The sequence below is a fragment of the Drosophila novamexicana genome, unplaced genomic scaffold (assembly GCF_003285875.2).
Source record: "Drosophila novamexicana strain 15010-1031.04,08,12 unplaced genomic scaffold, DnovRS2.1 tig00000644-arrow-pilon, whole genome shotgun sequence".
NCBI lineage: Eukaryota > Metazoa > Arthropoda > Insecta > Diptera > Drosophilidae > Drosophila > Drosophila novamexicana.
Window position 1 is genome coordinate 2,918,579 of NW_020824814.1, and position 24,162 is coordinate 2,942,740.

General features: G+C 38.7%; 3 protein-coding genes across 5 annotated transcripts in view; 1 reads left to right on the forward strand and 2 right to left on the reverse strand.

Annotated features, from left to right (window-relative positions):
* Window positions 1-344: 344 nt before the first annotated feature.
* LOC115762744 lies at window positions 345-14,266 on the reverse strand. 2 transcript variants are annotated; one of them, XM_030705080.1, is made up of 3 exons: window positions 13,255-14,265; window positions 12,991-13,196; window positions 345-487 (listed from the first exon to the last, which is right to left on the reverse strand). In XM_030705080.1, exons 1-2 carry the CDS (start codon window positions 13,995-13,997, stop codon window positions 12,992-12,994), a joined length of 948 nt encoding a protein of 315 aa, XP_030560940.1. In that variant the 5' UTR covers window positions 13,998-14,265; the 3' UTR covers window positions 345-487; window position 12,991. The 2 variants fall into 2 exon arrangements, with proteins under 2 accessions (XP_030560940.1, XP_030560941.1); XM_030705081.1 differs by lacking the exon at window positions 345-487 and adding an exon at window positions 12,837-12,917 and having other exon boundaries at window positions 13,255-14,266.
* Window positions 11,590-12,925, forward strand: LOC115762742 (formylglycine-generating enzyme). The gene is made up of 2 exons (XM_030705079.1): window positions 11,590-12,176; window positions 12,232-12,925. Exons 1-2 carry the CDS (start codon window positions 11,630-11,632, stop codon window positions 12,711-12,713), a joined length of 1,029 nt encoding a protein of 342 aa, XP_030560939.1. The 5' UTR covers window positions 11,590-11,629; the 3' UTR covers window positions 12,714-12,925.
* A 1,342-nt stretch (window positions 14,267-15,608) lies between the features above and the next one.
* The window catches only part of LOC115762664 (breast cancer anti-estrogen resistance protein 1), a 28,638-nt gene continuing 20,084 nt past the window's right edge, over window positions 15,609-24,162 (reverse strand). The window contains exons 1-2 of one of the 2 annotated variants that reach the window (XM_030704973.1): window positions 18,460-18,555; window positions 15,609-17,766 (exon numbers count right to left, since the gene is read on the reverse strand). In XM_030704973.1, coding sequence (XP_030560833.1) covers window positions 15,931-17,637 — 1,707 coding nt within the window. In that variant the 5' untranslated portion in view covers window positions 17,638-17,766; window positions 18,460-18,555 and the 3' untranslated portion in view covers window positions 15,609-15,930. Of the gene's footprint in view, window positions 17,767-18,459; window positions 18,556-24,162 lie in introns of those variants that run through there. The other variant, XM_030704972.1, reaches the window with a different exon arrangement.

The following is a 24,162-nucleotide window of genomic DNA, read 5'->3' on the forward strand; positions in this document are numbered from 1 at the left end:
ACATTTCTGTTCGCCTGGTGTTTTTCGGAAATTTTAGTTAAATTTTGCCGATGGAGATATGACGTTCCAAAACGACATAACTCCAGCGCCAGCGGTTGCCACTGGAGATATGACGTTCCAAAACGACATAACTCCAGCGCCAGCGGTTGCTAATGGAGATATGACGTTCCAAAACGACATAACTCCAGCGCCAGCGGTATGCAATGGATTTCTAAAAACAGTTGATTTTTGAATTTTTAAATAAAAAAACAGGAATTTCGCTTTTATTTTAAATTTATTTATGTTTCAATTTATAAAATTGCTGTTTTTTATGCTAATTTTCTTAATTATTTCTCTTAAAATTATACAAAACGAGCATAATTTATAATTTTAGCTTATTTAAACTTAAATTAACTAAATCTGGCCTTAATTAAGTCCGATCCTTAAAAGATCTGCTTTGTCACTCGTGGAGGTCCTTAGAGGTCCTTATAGTCCTTAATCTGGCGGTCTGAAATGATAAAAACACATTTAAATTAAACATATAGATAATTCTATAAAATCGGAAAATTGGCCATAACTCGGGCATATCCTTGCAGATTTTCAAAGGACATGGTGCGTTAGGATCATATAGACGCCCTGCATCGATCTGCATCATAAAAATATAGGGTCATCTAAGAATCACATGACTCGAAATTGGACTTGTAAAATTTTCGTCCCGCAGCGCACGGAAATGGCCCGAAAACACAAATCCTTGAATATCTTCAAAACTACAAGGACGATCTTAATGAAATTTGGCTAGTTGATAGTCCTGGCCAACACAATTATTTTGACGTATGACTCGCCAGGATACGCAAGGATATGGTCAAGTTATGGCCTAATTTTTTCAAGCAAAATCGTCCTTAAAACTTTTTTGTCTGAAGGACTTTCGTCCTTTGGGTTGTAAATTGTTCAATAGGATGCTGAGGACTATCTACTGGCCAAAGGACATCCCGATAGTCCTTCAAATGGCAAAGTTAGCCCGGAATTTTTCGATTTTGGCCAATTTTGCGACTAACCCCCTAGGATAAATTTCGATGAAATTTTTTGTCGAATTCTGAAAAACCTTGAATGCCAATCGATAGTCCTGCTCCCCACGAGTTTAAAACGATATATCCTTTCGATATCCTTTAGTATTTGGCCGAGCTATGGCTATTTAAAAAATGTCCTTTTTAGAAAATAGGCTATATGTCGTTTTGAAGCGACATACCTCCGCCGTTGATCATGGCTTGCTTTTTAGTCGATTTGGGTCAAAATTTAGATTTTAATTCTTTTGATGCCAATCGATAGTACTGATCTTTAAGAGTCGAAAATGGTATAAAATAACAAAATCGGACATTATTTGGCCGAGATATTCCAAAAAAAGGATCAAAAGAGGTTGATTTTACAAACGAATCGGTTTTTGTTCAAAAACTTTTCTTAAGCCATCGATTTTTGATTTGTTTGAATGCCAATTGAGAATAGGGATCCGTACAAATTCAAAAAGGTATAAAACTTCAAAATCTGACAGTAATTACCCGAGATATTCAACAAAATTCATCAAAAAAGTTTTGATTTTTGAACCGACCCAGATTTTGACAAAAAATGTGATGTAACCCCTTGCTTTTTGGTCGATTTGGGTCAAAATTTAGATTTTAATTCATTTGATGCCAATCGATAGTACTGATCGTTACGAGTCGAAAATGGTATAAAATAACAAAATCGGACATTATTTTTCCGAGATATTCTAAAAAAAGGATCCAAAGAGGTTGATTTTACAAACGAATCGGTTTTTGTTCAAAAACTTTTCTTAAGCCATCGATTTTTCATTTGTTTGAATGCCAATTGATAATAGGGATCCGTACAAATTCAAAAAGGTATAAAACTTCAAAATCTGACAGTAATTACCCGAGATATTCAACAAAATTCATCAAAAAAGTTTTGATTTTTGAACCGACCCAGATTTTGACAAGAAACGTGATGTAACCCCTTGCTTTTTGGTCGATTTGGGTCAAAATTTAGATTTTAATTCTTTTGATGCCAATCGATAGTACTGATCGTTACGAGTCGAAAATGGTATAAAATAACAAAATCGGACATTATTTGGCCGAGATATTCCAAAAAAAGGATCAAAAGAGGTTGATTTTACAAACGAATCGGTTTTTGTTCAAAAACTTTTTTTAAGCCATCGATTTTTGATTTGTTTGAATGGCAATTGTTAATAGGGATCCGTACAAATTCAAAAAGGTATAAAACTTCAAAATCTGACAGTAATTACCCGAGATATTCAACAAAATTCATCAAAAAAGTTTTGATTTTTGAACCGACCCAGATTTTGACAAGAAACGTGATGTAACCCCTTGCTTTTTGGTCGATTTGGGTCAAAATTTAGATTTTAATTCTTTTGATGCCAATCGATAGTACTGATCGTTACGAGTCGAAAATGGTATAAAATAACAAAATCGGACATTATTTGGCCGAGATATTCCAAAAAAAGGATCAAAAGAGAGTTGATTTTACAAACGAATCGGTTTTTGTTCAAAAACTTTTCTTAAGCCATCGATTTTGGATTTGTTTGAATGCAAATTGATAATAGGGATCCGTACAAATTCAAAAAGGTATAAAACTTCAAAATCTGACAGTAATTACCCGAGATATTCAACAAAATTCATCAAAAAAGTTTTGATTTTTGAACCGACCCAGATTTTGACAAAAAACGTGATGTAACCCCTTGCTTTTTGGTCGATTTGGGTCAAAATTTAGATTTTAATTCTTTTGATGCCAATCGATAGTACTGATCGTTACGAGTCGAAAATGGTATAAAATAACAAAATCGGACATTATTTGGCCGAGATATTCCAAAAAAAGGATCAAAAGAGGTTGATTTTACAAACGAATCGGTTTTTGTTCAAAAACTTTTTTTAAGCCATCGATTTTTGATTTGTTTGAATGGCAATTGTTAATAGGGATCCGTACAAATTCAAAAAGGTATAAAACTTCAAAATCTGACAGTAATTACCCGAGATATTCAACAAAATTCATCAAAAAAGTTTTGATTTTTGAACCGACCCAGATTTTGACAAGAAACGTGATGTAACCCCTTGCTTTTTGGTCGATTTGGGTCAAAATTTAGATTTTAATTCTTTTGATGCCAATCGATAGTACTGATCGTTACGAGTCGAAAATGGTATAAAATAACAAAATCGGACATTATTTGGCCGAGATATTCCAAAAAAAGGATCAAAAGAGAGTTGATTTTACAAACGAATCGGTTTTTGTTCAAAAACTTTTCTTAAGCCATCGATTTTGGATTTGTTTGAATGCAAATTGATAATAGGGATCCGTACAAATTCAAAAAGGTATAAAACTTCAAAATCTGACAGTAATTACGCGAGATATTCAACAAAATTCATCAAAAAAGTTTTGATTTTTGAAACGACCCAGATTTTGACAAAAAACGTGATGTAACCCCTTGCTTTTTGGTCGATTTGGGTCAAAATTTAGATTTTAATTCTTTTGATGCCAATCGATAGTACTGATCGTTACGAGTCGAAAATGGTATAAAATAACAAAATCGGACATTATTTGGCCGAGATATTCCAAAAAAGGATCAAAAGAGGTTGATTTTACAAACGAATCGGTTTTTGTTCAAAAACTTTTCTTAAGCCATCGATTTTTGATTTGTTTGAATGCCAATTGATAATAGGGATCCGTACAAATTCAAAAAGGTATAAAACTTCAAAATCTGACAGTAATTACCCGAGATATTCAACAAAATTCATCAAAAAAGTTTTGATTTTTGAACCAACCCAGATTTTGACAAAAAACGTGATGTAACCCCTTGCTTTTTGGTCGATTTGGGTCAAAATTTAGATTTAAATTCTTTTGATGCCAATTGATAGAACTTATCGTTACGAGTCGAAAATGGTATAAAATAACAAAATCGGACATTATTTGGCCGAGATATTCCAAAAAAAGGATCAAAAGAGGTTGATTTTACAAACGAATCGGTTTTTGTTCAAAAACTTTTCTTAAGCCATCGATTTTTGATTTGTTTGAATGCCAATTGAGAATAGGGATCCGTACAAATTCAAAAAGGTATAAAACTTCAAAATCTGACAGTAATTACCCGAGATATTCAACAAAATTCATCAAAAAAGTTTTGATTTTTGAACCGACCCAGATTTTGACAAAAAATGTGATGTAACCCCTTGCTTTTTGGTCGATTTGGGTCAAAATTTAGATTTTAATTCTTTTGATGCCAATCGATAGTACTGATCGTTACGAGTCGAAAATGGTATAAAATAACAAAATCGGACATTATTTGGCCGAGATATTCCAAAAAAAAGGATCAAAAGAGGTTGATTTTACAAACGAATCGGTTTTTGTTCAAAAACTTTTCTTAAGCCATCGATTTTTGATTTGTTTGAATGGCAATTGTTAATAGGGATCCGTACAAATTCAAAAAGGTATAAAACTTCAAAATCTGACAGTAATTACGCGAGATATTCAACAAAATTCACCAAAAAAGTTTTGATTTTTGAAACGACCCAGATTTTGACAAAAAACGTGATGTAACCCCTTGCTTTTTGGTCGATTTGGGTCAAAATTTAGATTTTAATTCTTTTGATGCCAATCGATAGTACTGATCGTTACGAGTCGAAAATGGTATAAAATAACAAAATCGGACATTATTTGGCCGAGATATTCCAAAAAAAAGGATCACAAGAGGTTGATTTTACAAACGAATCGGTTTTTGTTCAAAAACTTTTCTTAAGCCATCGATTTTTGATTTGTTTGAATGCCAATTGATAATAGGGATCCGTACAAATTCAAAAAGGTATAAAACTTCAAAATCTGACAGTAATTACCCGAGATATTCAACAAAATTCATCAAAAAAGTTTTGATTTTTGAACCAACCCAGATTTTGACAAAAAACGTGATGTAACCCCTTGCTTTTTGGTCGATTTGGGTCAAAATTTAGATTTTAATTCTTTTGATGCCAATCGATAGTACTGATCGTTACGAGTCGAAAATGGTATAAAATAACAAAATCGGACATTATTTGGCCGAGATATTCCAAAAAAAGGATCAAAAGAGGTTGATTTTACAAACGAATCGGTTTTTGTTCAAAAACTTTTCTTAAGCCATCGATTTGTTTGAATGCCAATTGATAAAAGGGATCCGTACAAATTCAAAAAGGTATAAAACTTCAAAATCTGACAGTAATTACCCGAGATATTCAACAAAATTCATCAAAAAAGTTTTGATTTTTGAACCGACCCAGATTTTGACAAAAAATGTGATGTAACCCCTTGCTTTTTGGTCGATTTGGGTCAAAATTTAGATTTTAATTCTTTTGATGCCAATCGATAGTACTGATCGTTACGAGTCGAAAATGGTATAAAATAACAAAATCGGACATTATTTGGCCGAAATATTCCAAAAAAAAGGATCAAAAGAGGTTGATTTTACAAACGAATCGGTTTTTGTTCAAAAACTTTTCTTAAGCCATCGATTTTTGATTTGTTTGAATGCCAATTGATAATAGGGATCCGTACAAATTCAAAAAGGTATAAAACTTCAAAATCTGACAGTAATTACCCGAGATATTCAACAAAATTCATCAAAAAAGTTTTGATTTTTGAACCGACCCAGATTTTGACAAAAAATGTGATGTAACCCCTTGCTTTTTGGTCGATTTGGGTCAAAATTTAGATTTTAATTCTTTTGATGCCAATCGATAGTACTGATCGTTACGAGTCGAAAATGGTATAAAATAACAAAATCGGACATTATTTGGCCGAGATATTCCAAAAAAAAGGATCACAAGAGGTTGATTTTACAAACGAATCGGTTTTTGTTCAAAAACTTTTCTTAAGCCATCGATTTTTGATTTGTTTGAATGCCAATTGAGAATAGGGATCCGTACAAATTCAAAAAGGTATAAAACTTCAAAATCTGACAGTAATTACCCGAGATATTCAACAAAATTCATCAAAAAAGTTTTGATTTTTGAACCGACCCAGATTTTGACAAAAAACGTGATGTAACCCCTTGCTTTTTGGTCGATTTGGGTCAAAATTTAGATTTTAATTCTTTTGATGCCAATCGATAGTACTGATCGTTACGAGTCGAAAATAGTATAAAATAACAAAATCGGACATTATTTGGCCGAGATATTCCAAAAAAAAGGATCAAAAGAGGTTGATTTTACAAACGAATCGGTTTTTGTTCAAAAACTTTTCTTAAGCCATCGATTTTTGATTTGTTTGAATGCCAATTGATAATAGGGATCCGTACAAATTCAAAAAGGTATAAAACTTCAAAATCTGACAGTAATTACCCGAGATATTCAACAAAATTCATCAAAAAAGTTTTGATTTTTGAACCGACCCAGATTTTGACAAAAAATGTGATGTAACCCCTTGCTTTTTGGTCGATTTGGGTCAAAATTTACATTTTAATTCTTTTGATGCCAATCGATAGTACTGATCGTTACGAGTCGAAAATGGTATAAAATAACAAAATCGGACATTATTTGGCCGAGATATTCCAAAAAAAAGGATCAAAAGAGGTTGATTTTACAAACGAATCGGTTTTTGTTCAAAAACTTTTCTTAAGCCATCGATTTTTGATTTGTTTGAATGCCAATTGATAATAGGGATCCGTACAAATTCAAAAAGGTATAAAACTTCAAAATCTGACAGTAATTACCCGAGATATTCAACAAAATTCATCAAAAAAGTTTTGATTTTTGAACCGACCCAGATTTTGACAAAAAATGTGATGTAACCCCTGCTTTTTGGTCGATTTGGGTCAAAATTTAGATTTTAATTCTTTTGATGCCAATCGATAGTACTGATCGTTACGAGTCGAAAATGGTATAAAATAACAAAATCGGACATTATTTGGCCGAGATATTCCAAAAAAAAGGATCACAAGAGGTTGATTTTACAAACGAATCGGTTTTTGTTCAAAAACTTTTCTTAAGCCATCGATTTTTGATTTGTTTGAATGCCAATTGAGAATAGGGATCCGTACAAATTCAAAAAGGTATAAAACTTCAAAATCTGACAGTAATTACCCGAGATATTCAACAAAATTCATCAAAAAAGTTTTGATTTTTGAACCGACCCAGATTTTGACAAAAAACGTGATGTAACCCCTTGCTTTTTGGTCGATTTGGGTCAAAATTTAGATTTTAATTCTTTTGATGCCAATCGATAGTACTGATCGTTACGAGTCGAAAATAGTATAAAATAACAAAATCGGACATTATTTGGCCGAGATATTCCAAAAAAAAGGATCAAAAGAGGTTGATTTTACAAACGAATCGGTTTTTGTTCAAAAACTTTTCTTAAGCCATCGATTTTTGATTTGTTTGAATGCCAATTGATAATAGGGATCCGTACAAATTCAAAAAGGTATAAAACTTCAAAATCTGACAGTAATTACCCGAGATATTCAACAAAATTCATCAAAAAAGTTTTGATTTTTGAACCGACCCAGATTTTGACAAAAAATGTGATGTAACCCCTTGCTTTTTGGTCGATTTGGGTCAAAATTTACATTTTAATTCTTTTGATGCCAATCGATAGTACTGATCGTTACGAGTCGAAAATGGTATAAAATAACAAAATCGGACATTATTTGGCCGAGATATTCCAAAAAAAAGGATCAAAAGAGGTTGATTTTACAAACGAATCGGTTTTTGTTCAAAAACTTTTCTTAAGCCATCGATTTTTGATTTGTTTGAATGCCAATTGATAATAGGGATCCGTACAAATTCAAAAAGGTATAAAACTTCAAAATCTGACAGTAATTACCCGAGATATTCAACAAAATTCATCAAAAAAGTTTTGATTTTTGAACCGACCCAGATTTTGACAAAAAATGTGATGTAACCCCTGCTTTTTGGTCGATTTGGGTCAAAATTTAGATTTTAATTCTTTTGATGCCAATCGATAGTACTGATCGTTACGAGTCGAAAATGGTATAAAATAACAAAATCGGACATTATTTGGCCGAGATATTCCAAAAAAAAGGATCACAAGAGGTTGATTTTACAAACGAATCGGTTTTTGTTCAAAAACTTTTCTTAAGCCATCGATTTTTGATTTGTTTGAATGCCAATTGAGAATAGGGATCCGTACAAATTCAAAAAGGTATAAAACTTCAAAATCTGACAGTAATTACCCGAGATATTCAACAAAATTCATCAAAAAAGTTTTGATTTTTGAACCGACCCAGATTTTGACAAAAAACGTGATGTAACCCCTTGCTTTTTGGTCGATTTGGGTCAAAATTTAGATTTTAATTCTTTTGATGCCAATCGATAGTACTGATCGTTACGAGTCGAAAATGGTATAAAATAACAAAATCGGACATTATTTGGCCGAGATATTCCAAAAAAAAGGATCAAAAGAGGTTGATTTTACAAACGAATCGGTTTTTGTTCAAAAACTTTTCTTAAGCCATCGATTTTTGATTTGTTTGAATGCCAATTGATAATAGGGATCCGTACAAATTCAAAAAGGTATAAAACTTCAAAATCTGACAGTAATTACCCGAGATATTCAACAAAATTCATCAAAAAAGTTTTGATTTTTGAACCGACCCAGATTTTGACAAAAAATGTGATGTAACCCCTTGCTTTTTGGTCGATTTGGGTCAAAATTTAGATTTTAATTCTTTTGATGCCAATCGATAGTACTGATCGTTACGAGTCGAAAATGGTATAAAATAACAAAATCGGACATTATTTGGCCGAGATATTCCAAAAAAAAGGATCACAAGAGGTTGATTTTACAAACGAATCGGTTTTTGTTCAAAAACTTTTCTTAAGCCATCGATTTTTGATTTGTTTGAATGCCAATTGAGAATAGGGATCCGTACAAATTCAAAAAGGTATAAAACTTCAAAATCTGACAGTAATTACCCGAGATATTCAACAAAATTCATCAAAAAAGTTTTGATTTTTGAACCGACCCAGATTTTGACAAAAAACGTGATGTAACCCCTTGCTTTTTGGTCGATTTGGGTCAAAATTTAGATTTTAATTCTTTTGATGCCAATCGATAGTACTGATCGTTACGAGTCGAAAATGGTATAAAATAACAAAATCGGACATTATTTGGCCGAGATATTCCAAAAAAAAGGATCAAAAGAGGTTGATTTTACAAACGAATCGGTTTTTGTTCAAAAACTTTTCTTAAGCCATCGATTTTTGATTTGTTTGAATGCCAATTGATAATAGGGATCCGTACAAATTCAAAAAGGTATAAAACTTCAAAATCTGACAGTAATTACCCGAGATATTCAACAAAATTCATCAAAAAAGTTTTGATTTTTGAACCGACCCAGATTTTGACAAAAAATGTGATGTAACCCCTTGCTTTTTGGTCGATTTGGGTCAAAATTTAGATTTTAATTCTTTTGATGCCAATCGATAGTACTGATCGTTACGAGTCGAAAATGGTATAAAATAACAAAATCGGACATTATTTGGCCGAGATATTCCAAAAAAAAGGATCACAAGAGGTTGATTTTACAAACGAATCGGTTTTTGTTCAAAAACTTTTCTTAAGCCATCGATTTTTGATTTGTTTGAATGCCAATTGAGAATAGGGATCCGTACAAATTCAAAAAGGTATAAAACTTCAAAATCTGACAGTAATTACCCGAGATATTCAACAAAATTCATCAAAAAAGTTTTGATTTTTGAACCGACCCAGATTTTGACAAAAAACGTGATGTAACCCCTTGCTTTTTGGTCGATTTGGGTCAAAATTTAGATTTTAATTCTTTTGATGCCAATCGATAGTACTGATCGTTACGAGTCGAAAATGGTATAAAATAACAAAATCGGACATTATTTGGCCGAGATATTCCAAAAAAAAGGATCACAAGAGGTTGATTTTACAAACGAATCGGTTTTTGTTCAAAAACTTTTCTTAAGCCATCGATTTTTGATTTGTTTGAATGCCAATTGAGAATAGGGATCCGTACAAATTCAAAAAGGTATAAAACTTCAAAATCTGACAGTAATTACCCGAGATATTCAACAAAATTCATCAAAAAAGTTTTGATTTTTGAACCGACCCAGATTTTGACAAAAAACGTGATGTAACCCCTTGCTTTTTGGTCGATTTGGGTCAAAATTTAGATTTTAATTCTTTTGATGCCAATCGATAGTACTGATCGTTACGAGTCGAAAATGGTATAAAATAACAAAATCGGACATTATTTGGCCGAGATATTCCAAAAAAAGGATCAAAAGAGGTTGATTTTACAAACGAATCGGTTTTTGTTCAAAAACTTTTCTTAAGCCATCGATTTTTGATTTGTTTGAATGGCAATTGTTAATAGGGATCCGTACAAATTCAAAAAGGTATAAAACTTCAAAATCTGACAGTAATTACCCGAGATATTCAACAAAATTCATCAAAAAAGTTTTGATTTTTGAACCGACCCAGATTTTGACAAAAAATGTGATGTAACCCCTTGCTTTTTGGTCGATTTGGGTCAAAATTTAGATTTTAATTCTTTTGATGCCAATCGATAGTACTTATCGTTACGAGTCGAAAATGGTATAAAATAACAAAATCGGACATTATTTGGCCGAGATATTCCAAAAAAAAGGATCAAAAGAGGTTGATTTTACAAACGAATCGGTTTTTGTTCAAAAACTTTTCTTAAGCCATCGATTTTTGATTTGTTTGAATGCCAATTGAGAATAGGGATCCGTACAAATTCAAAAAGGTATAAAACTTCAAAATCTGACAGTAATTACCCGAGATATTCAACAAAATTCATCAAAAAAGTTTTGATTTTTGAACCGACCCAGATTTTGACAAAAAACGTGATGTAACCCCTTGCTTTTTGGTCGATTTGGGTCAAAATTTAGATTTTAATTCTTTTGATGCCAATCGATAGTACTGATCGTTACGAGTCGAAAATGGTATAAAATAACAAAATCGGACATTATTTGGCCGAGATATTCCAAAAAAAAGGATCACAAGAGGTTGATTTTACAAACGAATCGGTTTTTGTTCAAAAACTTTTCTTAAGCCATCGATTTTTGATTTGTTTGAATGCCAATTGAGAATAGGGATCCGTACAAATTCAAAAAGGTATAAAACTTCAAAATCTGACAGTAATTACCCGAGATATTCAACAAAATTCATCAAAAAAGTTTTGATTTTTGAACCGACCCAGATTTTGACAAAAAACGTGATGTAACCCCTTGCTTTTTGGTCGATTTGGGTCAAAATTTAGATTTTAATTCTTTTGATGCCAATCGATAGTACTGATCGTTACGAGTCGAAAATGGTATAAAATAACAAAATCGGACATTATTTGGCCGAGATATTCCAAAAAAAGGATCAAAAGAGGTTGATTTTACAAACGAATCGGTTTTTGTTCAAAAACTTTTCTTAAGCCATCGATTTTTGATTTGTTTGAATGCCTATTGATAAGATTAATTCAGCATTTCAATTTTGAATTCAATAAAAAAATAAAAATATGTCTAGAATTGGCGGGAGAGTTGTTATCGAACGGTTATCGAATATGTAATCAGTATATTGCAGCCCTGGCGCTCAGCTGCGCAACTGCGGCTACGAGAATAGAAAAATGAATCAATTGAAGGCCGCAATTCTGTTATTGGGGTTTCTTTACCACAATGCCAACGGCGACTGCGGCTGCAACAAGCTGGAGAGGGATGCTTCCGATGCCACTCAAACTAAGTCCGTGGAGCAGCCGGCGCAACAGGTGTGCCAGCAGCAGGGGCGCAATAAAAATAAACATTATCGCGACTACTATCCGGAGGCTGAGCCGGAGATTGCGGGCATGTCACTTATACCTGGCGGCAGTGTGAATATTGGCACAGATGAGCCGCATTTTGAGGCAGATCGAGAGGCTCCAGAGCGTGTGGTAAAGATCAAAGACTTCTACGTGGACAAATTCGAGGTATCCAATGCAAATTTTGCAAAATTCGTTGAAGCCACAAACTATACTACTGAAGCGGAACGCTTTGGCGATAGTTTTCTGTTCAAGACAATGTTGTCGCCAGCACAGCAGGCGGAGCTGGAGGATTACCGCGTGGCCAATGCGCTTTGGTGGTACAAGGTCAGCGGCGTTAGCTGGCGTAGGCCAAACGGCATCGCTAGCAATTTGCAAGGTAAGTTTTCCACCAACTGACAACATGATATGACTGCATCCTCATTGCTTTTCAGGTCTGGAGCAGCATCCAGTTGTGCATGTTTCCTGGCGCGATGCTGTGGCCTATTGTGCGTGGGCGGGCAAACGATTGCCCAGCGAGGCGGAATGGGAGGTGGCCTGCCGGGGTGGCAAGCAGCGCAAGCTATTCCCCTGGGGCAACAAGCTGATGCCCCAGGATAAGCACTGGCTGAACATATGGCAGGGCGAGTTTCCCGATGGTAACACCGCGCAGGATGGCTATCTATTCACATGTCCAGTAGATGAGTTTCGTCAGAACGTCTACGATCTGTACAACATGGTGGGCAACGTCTGGGAATGGACGTCGGATCTGTGGCAGGCCGGCGACACCAGCGAGAGCCCGAATCGCGTCAAGAAGGGCGGCTCCTATTTGTGCCACAAGTCCTATTGCTATCGCTATCGTTGCGCAGCGCGTTCCCAAAATACCGAAGACAGCTCGGCCAGCAATTTAGGGTTTCGATGTGCCAAGGATGCGTAAAATTAGTTCAACTATTATCTAACTAAATTAAGCTACTTTCAGAGACCTGCTGAGCTGATTTTTGATGAGTTAGTTGGTTGGAATGGCATTCGGATATATTTGTTATACTTCTTATGAATTTCCTGACATACCAGTCGCCTTACTGGGATATATTAATCCTTTGGATACACATGTAATGCACTTTTGATCAATAAAGCGGTATCTCTGATAAAGTTATACTTATTTTTACATATAGCTAAAGTAACATATAATAATAATACTGCAACTTGGAACAAACCTTAGATTTGACGAAGCGAAGAGCAGTCAACAATTTGCATGGAGTCCGTGCCGCCTGCATTGTGTATAAACGTATCTAAGGCAATTGTCTGTCTACGTTTCCTACGGCTAATTATCATACGAGATCGTCGACTTCTCTCCAACGTGGTCTCGTTCTTGCGTGGCGGCGGCTTTGGTTGATATGGCAAAGGTACATTATTCATGCGGCTGCAATGGAATCAAATTAATTAAAAAACCATAGCACAATTGATTTAGAGATCTGCACCTTAGACGGCACATATCACATGTTCCATTCTCGGGATGCGTGTGCTTGTCCCAGTAAATGTCTCGCACCAGCATGCCGCACCAGGCCTTTGTGTGCAGGTGTATAAACAATTTATTGGATCTGTATTTCGGATCTTGTGCGCACGACTGCACATGCCGCAGCCAGCCTCTCTTTTGGATGCGCACCAATCCGCAGCGAGTGCAATTTGTCCACTTCAGTATATCGGTTATGTTCACCCAATCACATTTCACCGCCAGCTTTGGCTTGATGTCCACGTCGGACATTGTATCCGCTTCCTGCTGCCCCTCTTGATCGTCGTCGGCCAGATCTATGATAGACACCGGACTGTTGATGTTGACGTTGTCTTCTGCAACCGCATATGGTTCGCGCTCGATGTCGTTGAGGCTTTCCTTTGACTGTGCTGGTGAGTCAGGGGCCCGATACATATGCTCTGTATCGCCATCCGTGCTAGGCATAGCGCGCAGCGGCGATAATGGTGTATTTTCGGGAAACGGCGGCCATATTTCCGAATACACAAATACATGCAAAGAGCCGCCAACACAGGGTCCGTGCGCCTCCATTGGCGACAACTCACGCCACATATTGCAGTGAATGCATTTCATGCGAGGTGGCTGCGCACAACAAAAACAATGATCCTGATGGGCTCCCGCGAAGGCGAGGCATAAAGTCGAATTGGCGTTGCAATCGAGCGCTCCACATTTGCAACAGACGCATTGCAACATGATGTGCAGCGCTTCTTTCCTTATCTCCGAGCAAAACTGCAATCAACAGTTTATAGAGCCATTCGCGCAACTAAATATGTTAATGGCAAAAACAGAAGATGAAGAAGTTCTTGCTTGCCGCCAAAAGTTAAGCAGCCCATTCAAATGTTTTGCTCAATATGGTAATTTAAATTTAGTAAGTCTGCCAAATTAGCGCAATGTTTTTTATATTTTATCTATTTATTATTATGTTTTGGCAGACGATTTTCCAATTGCGCAGCGAGCACGACGAAAACAATGTGCTTAAATGTCACGATGAATTAAAAAACTATCGATAGGTTCAGGGCAACACTGGCCTGCTTATTGTTGAAAGCTATCGATACTAATCGAGCCGCTATATTTAAAACAAAATTTGAATTAAATGGCGGAGAGCCGAATGCGAATTAAATAATTAAAAATATTGAATTGCCTTTGGATACTACTTAAGAACTGCATTTGTTTTTTTTTTGGGGTTATGTTTTACAAATTAAGAACTAAACATACCATTAGTCGTACGTCGATATTTATATACTTTTGATGTCCACAGATTGAGTTTGATTGATCAATAAAGTACAATCTATTTTATGGTTATATATACAAAATTTGTTTGTTTTACATGGCACAGAGGGGTCCCTTTTAGCTTAGTTTACTTAAATATGTCGTGTAAGGTCATTCACTCGGACTAAAAATATAGTTTTATCTTGATTTCCGTGTCGGAAGTTGCTTGCAACTTCTGCTGAACCACTTGATCATTGGCCAGATCTATGAAAAATCGAATTTACAGAGCTTGGCGCCAATAAATGTGCTACTCACCAGAAAAGAAGATAAGACATCAATTGTTAGCCGCCACAAAAGATCTTGTATAGATTGTGAATTGAATAAAGTGCACTGGATTGTATATTTTAATTAGAGTTTCCGCCAGACACCGCCAAATTGATTTGGTCAAACTTTATGATCCATTTTTGAAGTTCACATTGTGTTATCGATATTTACACGCAATGTTGACGTATATATATTTTCGAGCGTTAGCGCTACTTTTCGTACACGTGGGTACCGTAAAATACCGGGAAGTACTTACAATAATCTTAATCAGTTTGCAACAAGTAAGTGACAATTATTTAATATATATTATTTTATTACTATTCATTCATAGTCTGCGCTTACGTTAAATCGCGTAATAATATTTATTTGTTACGAACAGTATGGTATGGCTAATTATTATTTTTCTTGTGTATTGCTGACTATTGCCTTGCGCAAACGAAAATGTTTTTTGCAAATCTTACAGATTTTGACTATGTATGTGTATATGTATGTTTTTCCGCTACATGCTAGGTTTGCGTATTATTATTAGTTATGGGTATACGAAGCGTTAAAGCTATTTCTATGACATACTACATACATAATATTATCTGCTGAAATGCTTTACTGATACAACATAATTTTGCGTGTGCCGCATTTTGAAATAGAAATGTACAAAAGGAAACCTAGATTTAAGTATTAAGGAGTGCTATTTACAGAGACTTAACCTCAAAAACAATAAATATAAGCTAAATGTAATCGTTATCGTTATCGTAATCGTAATCGTAATCGTAATTATTATGCATATTTATCGCAAAATATATATACATATGCGTGATCCATGTACACATATATGTATGATATCGGGAGATGTGCATTTTTCAGATGTTTGCTCCAAAATATCACAATGCAAATGATATATGTATTCATATATATGTATATATATATATATATGTATATCGAGGATCGATGCGTGCGGGGATGCTGTTGGGTTTATTGCATAGTCAAAGCGTGGTTACCAGAGTAAGGAACATTGCCAGCTGCCTGCCTGGAAGACCTTGGAAGCCTACGAAATACTGTCTGCTTTGGATTGTCGCCTCGAAGCACAGCTATCAATTCAGGCTCCATCTCCGGCGGACAATTTAACGGCCTGCAGCATCACCGTCTTGAGATCACGCGCCAGATTATTGATGTGCACCACGGAGTCGACCATTTCTTGGACGGCACTGCCGCTGGGGAAATGTGCCGCCGCCTTCTTGGACTTGAGCACACAGGTCTTGAGCGCATCGGAGAGGGCATTGGTGCAATGCAGTATCTTCTCGCGCAACGCCTCCTTGGAGATATTGCGATGCACATCGTCACCAATGCTGACCAGATTATGTGCGCTGACCACAACAAACTTGCCGTAGGCGATGAAAAACTTCGGCGGCTGATTCTTCTCTACCGTCTCCAGGAACGAATCGATCGCCTGCAGCAGATTGCCCATATGCGTGGTGATCTGCTGCGCATAGTAGCGCACCACCTTCTTGTCCTTGTCTGTCATCTCCGGCGACTTGTTGGGCGCGGCTGTGGGCGTGGTGGGCACTGCCGCGGGCACCGACGTGCCCATGGCCGTGCACTCGGCGATCTTGAGCGCGCAATCGAACTGGGTCTTGAGGCCGGCGGGTATGGCATCACGTAGAGCCTGATTCTTTTTGGCAGCGGCATCCTTGGACTCGAAGGCCACATAGTCGTAGTCCTCCAGCCACTCGGCGCTGCCGCGACTGCTCCCATTCTGTGAGCCGGCCTGCTCCGCGGGCAGCTGGCGCTTGAACAGAAGCGAAGCATTGCCCTGGATGAAGCTGGTCGTGGAGCGCACATCCTCGGTGAGTGTCTGGGCGCAGGCCATCAGCTGATCCAGACTATCGGGTGGCCGGCAGCCGTGCTTCTCATCGCTGCGCGCCAGCTGTTCCACGGACCAGCCACCACCCTGTGCATCCAACGCCTCGGAGGAGTCCTGGATGAGCTTGTTGGCATCGCGCAGGGCACGCACCAACGGCCGCAGCTTAAGGGCCAAATTCCTGTCCTCGGAACGCTGCGCATTGCCCAGAGCACCTTCGCCAAACTCGGCCAGATCGTGCAGCGCGGTGCGCAGACGCAGTGCAGCCAGCCGCAGTTCCATAATGTGCGGCTCCAGCTGTGCTCGGGTGCGCCAATGCGGCACCACAAAGCTGAGCAGACGCGTTATGGCCTGCGTTGTCTGCGACTGTAGCTTGGCCAGCGTCTCCAGCGCCGAGTTCAGCTCCAGCGGCAGCTCCTTGGTGCTGCTCAGCGCTTGGCTGCCATTGGTGGGCTGGTGGGTTGACATGCGCTGCTGCTGCTGATCCTGCTCCTGGAGCGGCGGCAGCAGCGGAAAGTCGTAGCTGGCGGCATGCGGCCGCTGATGTCGCACGGGCAACGGATTACGGCGTGGTATATCATAGTCCGGCATGTTGGCCAGCGAGCTGCGATTGGAGCTGGAGAAGCTCAGCGACAGGCTGTCGCTGGTCAGCAGTGAGGATGCCGAACTGCTGGGTGTTAGCGTGTGCTGCGGCTGCTGCTGCTGCTGTTGCAGCAGTGGGCGTGGCACATCGTAGGACTCCTCCTCAATGGACATGGAAGCGCCGACGCTCTTGAGCGAATCGAATCGGGCGCCCAGCGCAGAGCCCGTTGTGGGCGTTCGCACGCCCTGCCTGCCCGGACCATCATAGTTCAGGGGCACAGGCGTCGCCGGCTTGGGTATGTCGTAGGTCTCGAACTCGCTGCCGTTACCATTGCCATTGCCATTCGGTGTGCCCATCATCATGCCGAGGTTCTGATAGATGCTTTGGTTGCCGTAAATCTGCTGAGGATGCGGTGAACGCGGCGCTCCACACAATGTTCCCGGCGAGCTGTTGTAGATGTACACATCCCCGTGCCGCTGCGGCGTAATGACCTGCAATTGGAGAAGGAAGAAGCGAATTAGAGAAGTACTTCGAGTGGGTAGCCGTTCGGGTGGGGCTCTTGGCTTGGCACAAAAGCAAATACAGTCCAGTTCATATTCATTATGCGAATTTTTCTTGGGATCTTTTTCATTATGAGGCAACCAGATATGGCTCTCGTAAAGGAGAAGTACAGACTAATTAGATGTTAGTACAGACTATTTAGATGTTAGTACAGACCTCCCTAATGCTTATCGTAAATATATCAATTGAATCGTTAATTCCCCAAACGGAGCACAAATTTTAGGGTTCAGGCTCCCGAGAAAACGCAAGACGAAAATTCATCTTCAATTTCTTAATCATCGGACATATTTTTAAAAATTTATAATCATAATAATTTTAATAATTTCGGACATATTTTGAATAATTTGTTTAAATTTATATTATTTAAAAAAAAAAACATTTAATTGGTTTCTCAGTTCTTTTAGTTGAAAATTTCAATTGTAATAATAACTGAAATTGTAGTGGTAATTCCCATTTTATATATATTTTTGTCTATAGCTGTCGTTGCCGTGGCTAGGTAAGCCCGTGAAACTCCGCCCTTTACTACGCGTGACTTGTATCGATTTTCACAATTGTTGTTATAGGACCTTTTCCGCATTTTATGAATGAAAAGCAAAATAGCCGAGCACGAGTATGGCGCACACCTGTCTGTCTGGCTGTAATTGGTCTCAAGCAACTATCACATTTTGTTATCAATTAATGCCAAATTAATCAACAAAGAAAATTCAGGCAGACAAAATGAAAAGCTGCGCTGAAGAAAACTTCACTGTTCAATGGGAAAAACTTGACTGTGAAATGGCCCCGAAACGAAATTGCAAATAGTGCAGCTTGTAAGAAAAATACTGGGAACTGTTTAGGGCATGCGCACAAAAACACTGGGATATTTAGCGGCTGCAGCTCAATGCCGTTCAGTGTCAAGGTAAAATGAACCTGAACCTGAGCTAAACAAAGAACCAAATAGTGGGAATTCGCATAAAAATGCAATGGGAAGAGTAGAGAAACCTGGGAAGAGCATAATTCTGCAGTCTGATGCCGCATAATGCATAAGGAACAGAGCCTTAATATTATTTACTTTTGCCTAATATGCTGCGGCATGACTGGGCCATCTGCTCGATTGATGAAATATTATTACAGCCATATGCCAAATTCATCAATAGCCGCAGCTACCCTAATTATAATGAGCACGCATCGAGCTGCCACGCCTACCGCCGAATAAAAAAAAAATAAAACAAACAAATAGGCAGCATATTGAATCGATTCGCAATTAGGTAAACCGTTAAGGCCAACCCCTAAGGTAGGGCCAGGGTTAGGGACAGGGGCAACCCTTAGGCGGCTACCTGAAGTGCGTCCACTTTGGCGGCAGTTGCTCTACGTTCCCTCATCCGTTCGAGTCCTTTTGAAGTGTCAGTTGACGCGTAACACGAGTCACAATTCGCCAATAACAAATATGCTGCTTCAAAAGGATACTCACATATAGAAAAGTCGATCCTTAAAACAGCTGCAACACAAAAACGGCACTAAAGGAGGCTCTTATCAACTGGGATAAATCAGGGCAGCTGAACTTCATTTGGAAGTCAAGACAAGATAGGAAGACAAGCTTCGGAAAACCGAAGATTAAATACTCTTCTAGACATATGACTAAGGGCTTCGCGAATAGATGAGAAGAATAGAGAAGCGTTTAATAGTGGAGTTTTTTCCAAGATTTATCGCCTCGAATGTTAATACCGTTCAAGAATGTATATATATACCTTATTGACTCGCAAGCATCATCTGCTCCTATGCGTTACATAATTCACGCTAACCTTATAATACTCTCTGCAAGGGTATACAAAAGGAGCCATTGGGTAACCTAAGACCCGGTGCGCAGCGTTTCTTTTGGGCTCGGCCTGAATCTAGTTTTTATGAAATGGGTCAGCACAGCGGGATTGGCGATGCGGCCTGGCTTCAAGGAGGTCACTTTTCTTTGATTTTTCATGCTGATTTTTCCAGGCAATTTTGCGTGACTTTTCCATTTGTTTTTTGTTTATGCTGTTATTGTTTGTCTGGCCTCGATTTGTGCTATGGAAAGCGACTGTTGTTCCCATAGATCAGAAATGTATGTTTATGACACATTTGGGGCAACTTTTTAATGGGTCGCGCCACCTGCCACACCCCTCGCCCATGTTGCGAAATGGGCCATTAAAATGGCCGCCCGGGGGCGCAGCATTATTAAATTGGCAACAGCTCGGTTTGTTAGCTGAATTCTATCTTTCTTTGGCTTTCGGCCATTTTTAATTGGATTTTGATAGTTGAAAGTTGAAATTCACAGCACGATCGCAAACGTTTCTTTTTAGTTTTTTACATTTGCTTTTTTTTATGGCAGGATTGTTGCTTCTGTGCGAGAATCTTTCAAATCTTTTCGGCTGTCACAACAGTCTATGCTTGTTTTTTATGGCCCTGTTTAAATTCCATGGAGCACAGAGCACGGTAGCCGCACAAGATTTGTATCTTTGCAGCTCATTTGATGCATTTCAATGCTGCTCTCACACCTTCCACACCTGCACGCACACGCACACACACATATCGGAGAAGGGGCATGGACAGTTCTTTGACAAAATTTCAACATTTTCTCACGTACCAAATACAAGAACAAAAAAACATTTGTACAAATATGCAAATTGTTGTTAAGTAAATTTAAGCTGGCGGCCATTGAAGAGAGGACGGAGGGAGGAACTGCGTTGGGGTGAGTAGCTAATATGCCCGCAGGCTGTATCTTTAACTGATACCCTGTACGAATTGAGTATAGGGTGTTTCAGAGGCTAAAGTATATATATATATTCTTGAACAGCATCAACAGTACAACAGCCTTGTTCTACGTACTCTCAATGAAGCTCATCATTCAGCACCACAAACACAGAGTATCTAATAGTCGCACACGCCCGACAAAAGCACTCTTACTTGCTTCTTTTTAATATTTATTTCTGTGGCGTCATGCTGAGATCTTGCCTCAATCAGTGCCGCAAATTTCAAGTGCTTGCTTTTGGAAAACTTAATTAATGGCTATTTATTGAGGTCCAGAGCTGATCATTAGGTTGAATTGAAACCGTTAATCCCTAGGATCGGCGCTGGCGACCTTGCCATATATACACACATTGTGTGTGTATTTATATATATTTGGAGCGCAGGCGATTTCACAACATTCAGATGGCAAAGAAATCCGCATTCGCATTGGCCTCATGCTCCTCCTCCTCCTCCTCGGAGCGGGGCTAGGTCTTGCCTTAAGGGGCAGAGCTCTTCTCTTCTTTATAAGTTCGTCTAACTTTGGTCATGCACAAATCTCGGCAGAGCCACAGACAACAACAACAACAACAATAACAACAATGAAGAGTTATTGTTGTCGCATTTGCTTCTGGCTGGCATTTTGTGTCCATTTTTGGTCATTGAAATAAAAATGACATGTTTTCCTCACACACAAACTCGAAAACTCTTTTTGGAAATGCTCCAGCAGCAGCAGCAGCAAGCGGACTCTCAGCTCCAGCCAGAGAGCTGACCACATTGCCATAAATCTTGATGCAGTTGGCTGCAGTTGGCCATTCGGCAACCTGACTTGGACTTGGAATCGCGGACTCAGCGGCAGACGCAGACGCGGACGCGGACGCAGTTTTATGGGCAGTGCGTGACCACGCTTGGTGGAGTCTTGGTCTTTCAGACTCTTATGTGGGCTCAAGGAACTCGAAATTGTCACAATCTTGGCCGCTGCCTAACGGTGGAGCCGTCCGCTTGGCTGCTTTGGTCTCTCAGTCTCAGTCTCTCGGTTGCCGTCTCGGATTTGGCCACTGTCCCCGCTGGGATTTATTTTTGGTCAGGCCGACAATGAGACGTAAATATTTATGTGGTTTTACTTATTTTGTTGACGACACCAGAAACAGGCCTCTGCGCAATATTGTAAAGTTTGTTTGTATTGATTATAATAATGTGTGAGGGTTTATATTTTAGCCACAGCCATAAATTATAATCGCTTTTTCATGGAATTTAACCATGTCTCTATGAATGCTTTTAACAAATTTTGCTTCCACTTTTTCTCTAATTTTTAAGCTAAAAATTGTGCCAAAAATTAAACTGTTTTTTATAACAAATGCAAGAACGTTGAGGGCAAAGCTTAGGAAAGAAATATATATAAGATAGCTTGAGCTTGGCTCTTAAAAAATGCTAAAAAACAAGCTACACATTAAAAGTTCTTTAAAATAAAGACTAACTATGACATAATGTAAATAATCTCGGAGAAATGCTTGTCTCTGAATTCCACTGTGATTGAAAAAGAAGCTCTTGAGCTCTAGAGTATCAATCAGAATTGAACATATTGGAAAGAAAACATTGAAACAAGTCAAACATTTTTAAAACAAGATTTTTCAAACATAAAATAAGCGATAAACGTTCTTAATGGCAGTGCAATGTTAGATACTATTCAATTATAATGTTTGAGTCTGGCATTTTGGAATTTTAAGGCTAAATTCACATTCTCAGTTTAAGAAATTTTATGTGGATTTTAAAAACACTTGCACTTGAATTAAGCACAAATTTTGAAGTTTTTTACGTGAGTACTAAGGAAGCTAGCAGCTATGTTTATAGCCTTGTCTAAGGGTATTCAAGATTCGACTTTTGAAGAATCGACACACGCTCAGCTTATCGGGCTGGCTGGCGAATAGATTTGTTGTGGAACGTGGGCTGGCCTCGCGGCAGACACTTGCAGCATTTGGGCTGCCCAACAATGTTGCGCAACAATTCAGTTCAAGACATTTCCGTTCTCAATTAAGTTTCGGGGAATGCAGCTGATACGCACATGATATGTGGCACTCGGAACACAAAGCTAAAGACGGCTTGGACGGCACTTGGGAAATTGTTCAACTCGTTTACACCTGTTGGCGGCACTCAGGTGTTAGTGGCTAGCCAACTCGGCTGGGTTCCAAGCCAAGTGCGAGAGTTGAGAGTGAAGCAGCTCCTCCTCCTCCCTCCACCGTCCTCCATCTGCCCAGACCAGTGTCAGCTGCGTTAAGTTTTTGACGCTTTCGAGTGGAGCTTTTCAATTTGACGTGCCATTTTCCTTGTGTTTCTTGTGGCCGAATCAATAAAACTTAACAGCATAGACAAGTCAAATTGAACAAAAGCGGCATTTAATTTTTTACAGCTACCACTTCAGACTCCCCCTTCTCCTTCCCTCGCAGCCACTCGCAGCCAGCGGTGCATTTCGCTGTGGAAATGTCGAGGTCTCGTCTCGTCTCCGCCATGGCAAGAAAGGTTTCACCAGGCATCAACGCAATCTTCCACTGCGCCAGTGGCAACAAAATCCGTTGCAATTTGCAGTTGCAGCTTTTGTTGATTGGACTCAAAACCGATGGACAGACAACAAATCAAATGTCTGATAGGCGAATGAGGGGGAGGTGGAGGAGGAGGGGGCGTGGCCGCTTCTCCTTCTGGCGCAGCGTTTATTTGAAATTTGAATTTATGGTTTCACTTGGCTGCAAAAAGATTGATAGCTGCCGATAATGCGAGGAAATGTTTACGAGACTCTATAATTTGTAGTTTATTTTATTTGATTTGCTGCGCCAAGTGCGAAGAAAAGCGAAAGTCTGAGAGACCAACAGACCAACAGGCCCATAGATTATACAAAACATAAAAATAAAAAGAAAAAACCATCCACACAGATGGCAAAGTTCAAAGCTGGAACGCCTCCATTGCATGTGGTGCTAATGATAATGGACAATTATGAATGCGGTTATGCAAGGTCCAAAGTGCTGGAGGAGGAGCTCGTGGAGGAGGAGGAGGAGGGGGAGGTGATGGTGGTGGTGGAGGAGTGCACTGACACGGATTGCCAAATGAAATTGAAAGGCCTGAACGAAACAATTGCCATGGGTAATTGTCCATTGAGTGGGTCAAACAGCACGATGATGTGTTGGAGATATGGCTGCAAGCCCGACAAAAATGTTAAGTGGTTCGCTTCACGGTTTGAATCAATGACTGAACCCGCTTTTCACATCTATGAAGCCAAAATTGAGTTGGCGATTTGCGTAATTAAATATGTTTTTAAGCCTTACAAATATTGAAACAACATATTTCAATAGGGTTCCGTTGAGGCTGAGGTTCAGCTTGTTCTTAATCCACTTGCTGCGGCTTAAGGTTCCTTTAAAGCCTTTCCTAGAGCATCCCAAATTCGATTTGGTTAAAGTCAACTTGAAACTTAAGCTAGCTGCTTCAGTTATTTGCATATAGAGTTTCATATTATTGTAACAAATGCCAGCTGTCTGGCCAAGTGCAAATTATTCGTTTCCTTTAATTACGGACATCGATTTGGCAAATCAAGGGGAGTGAGA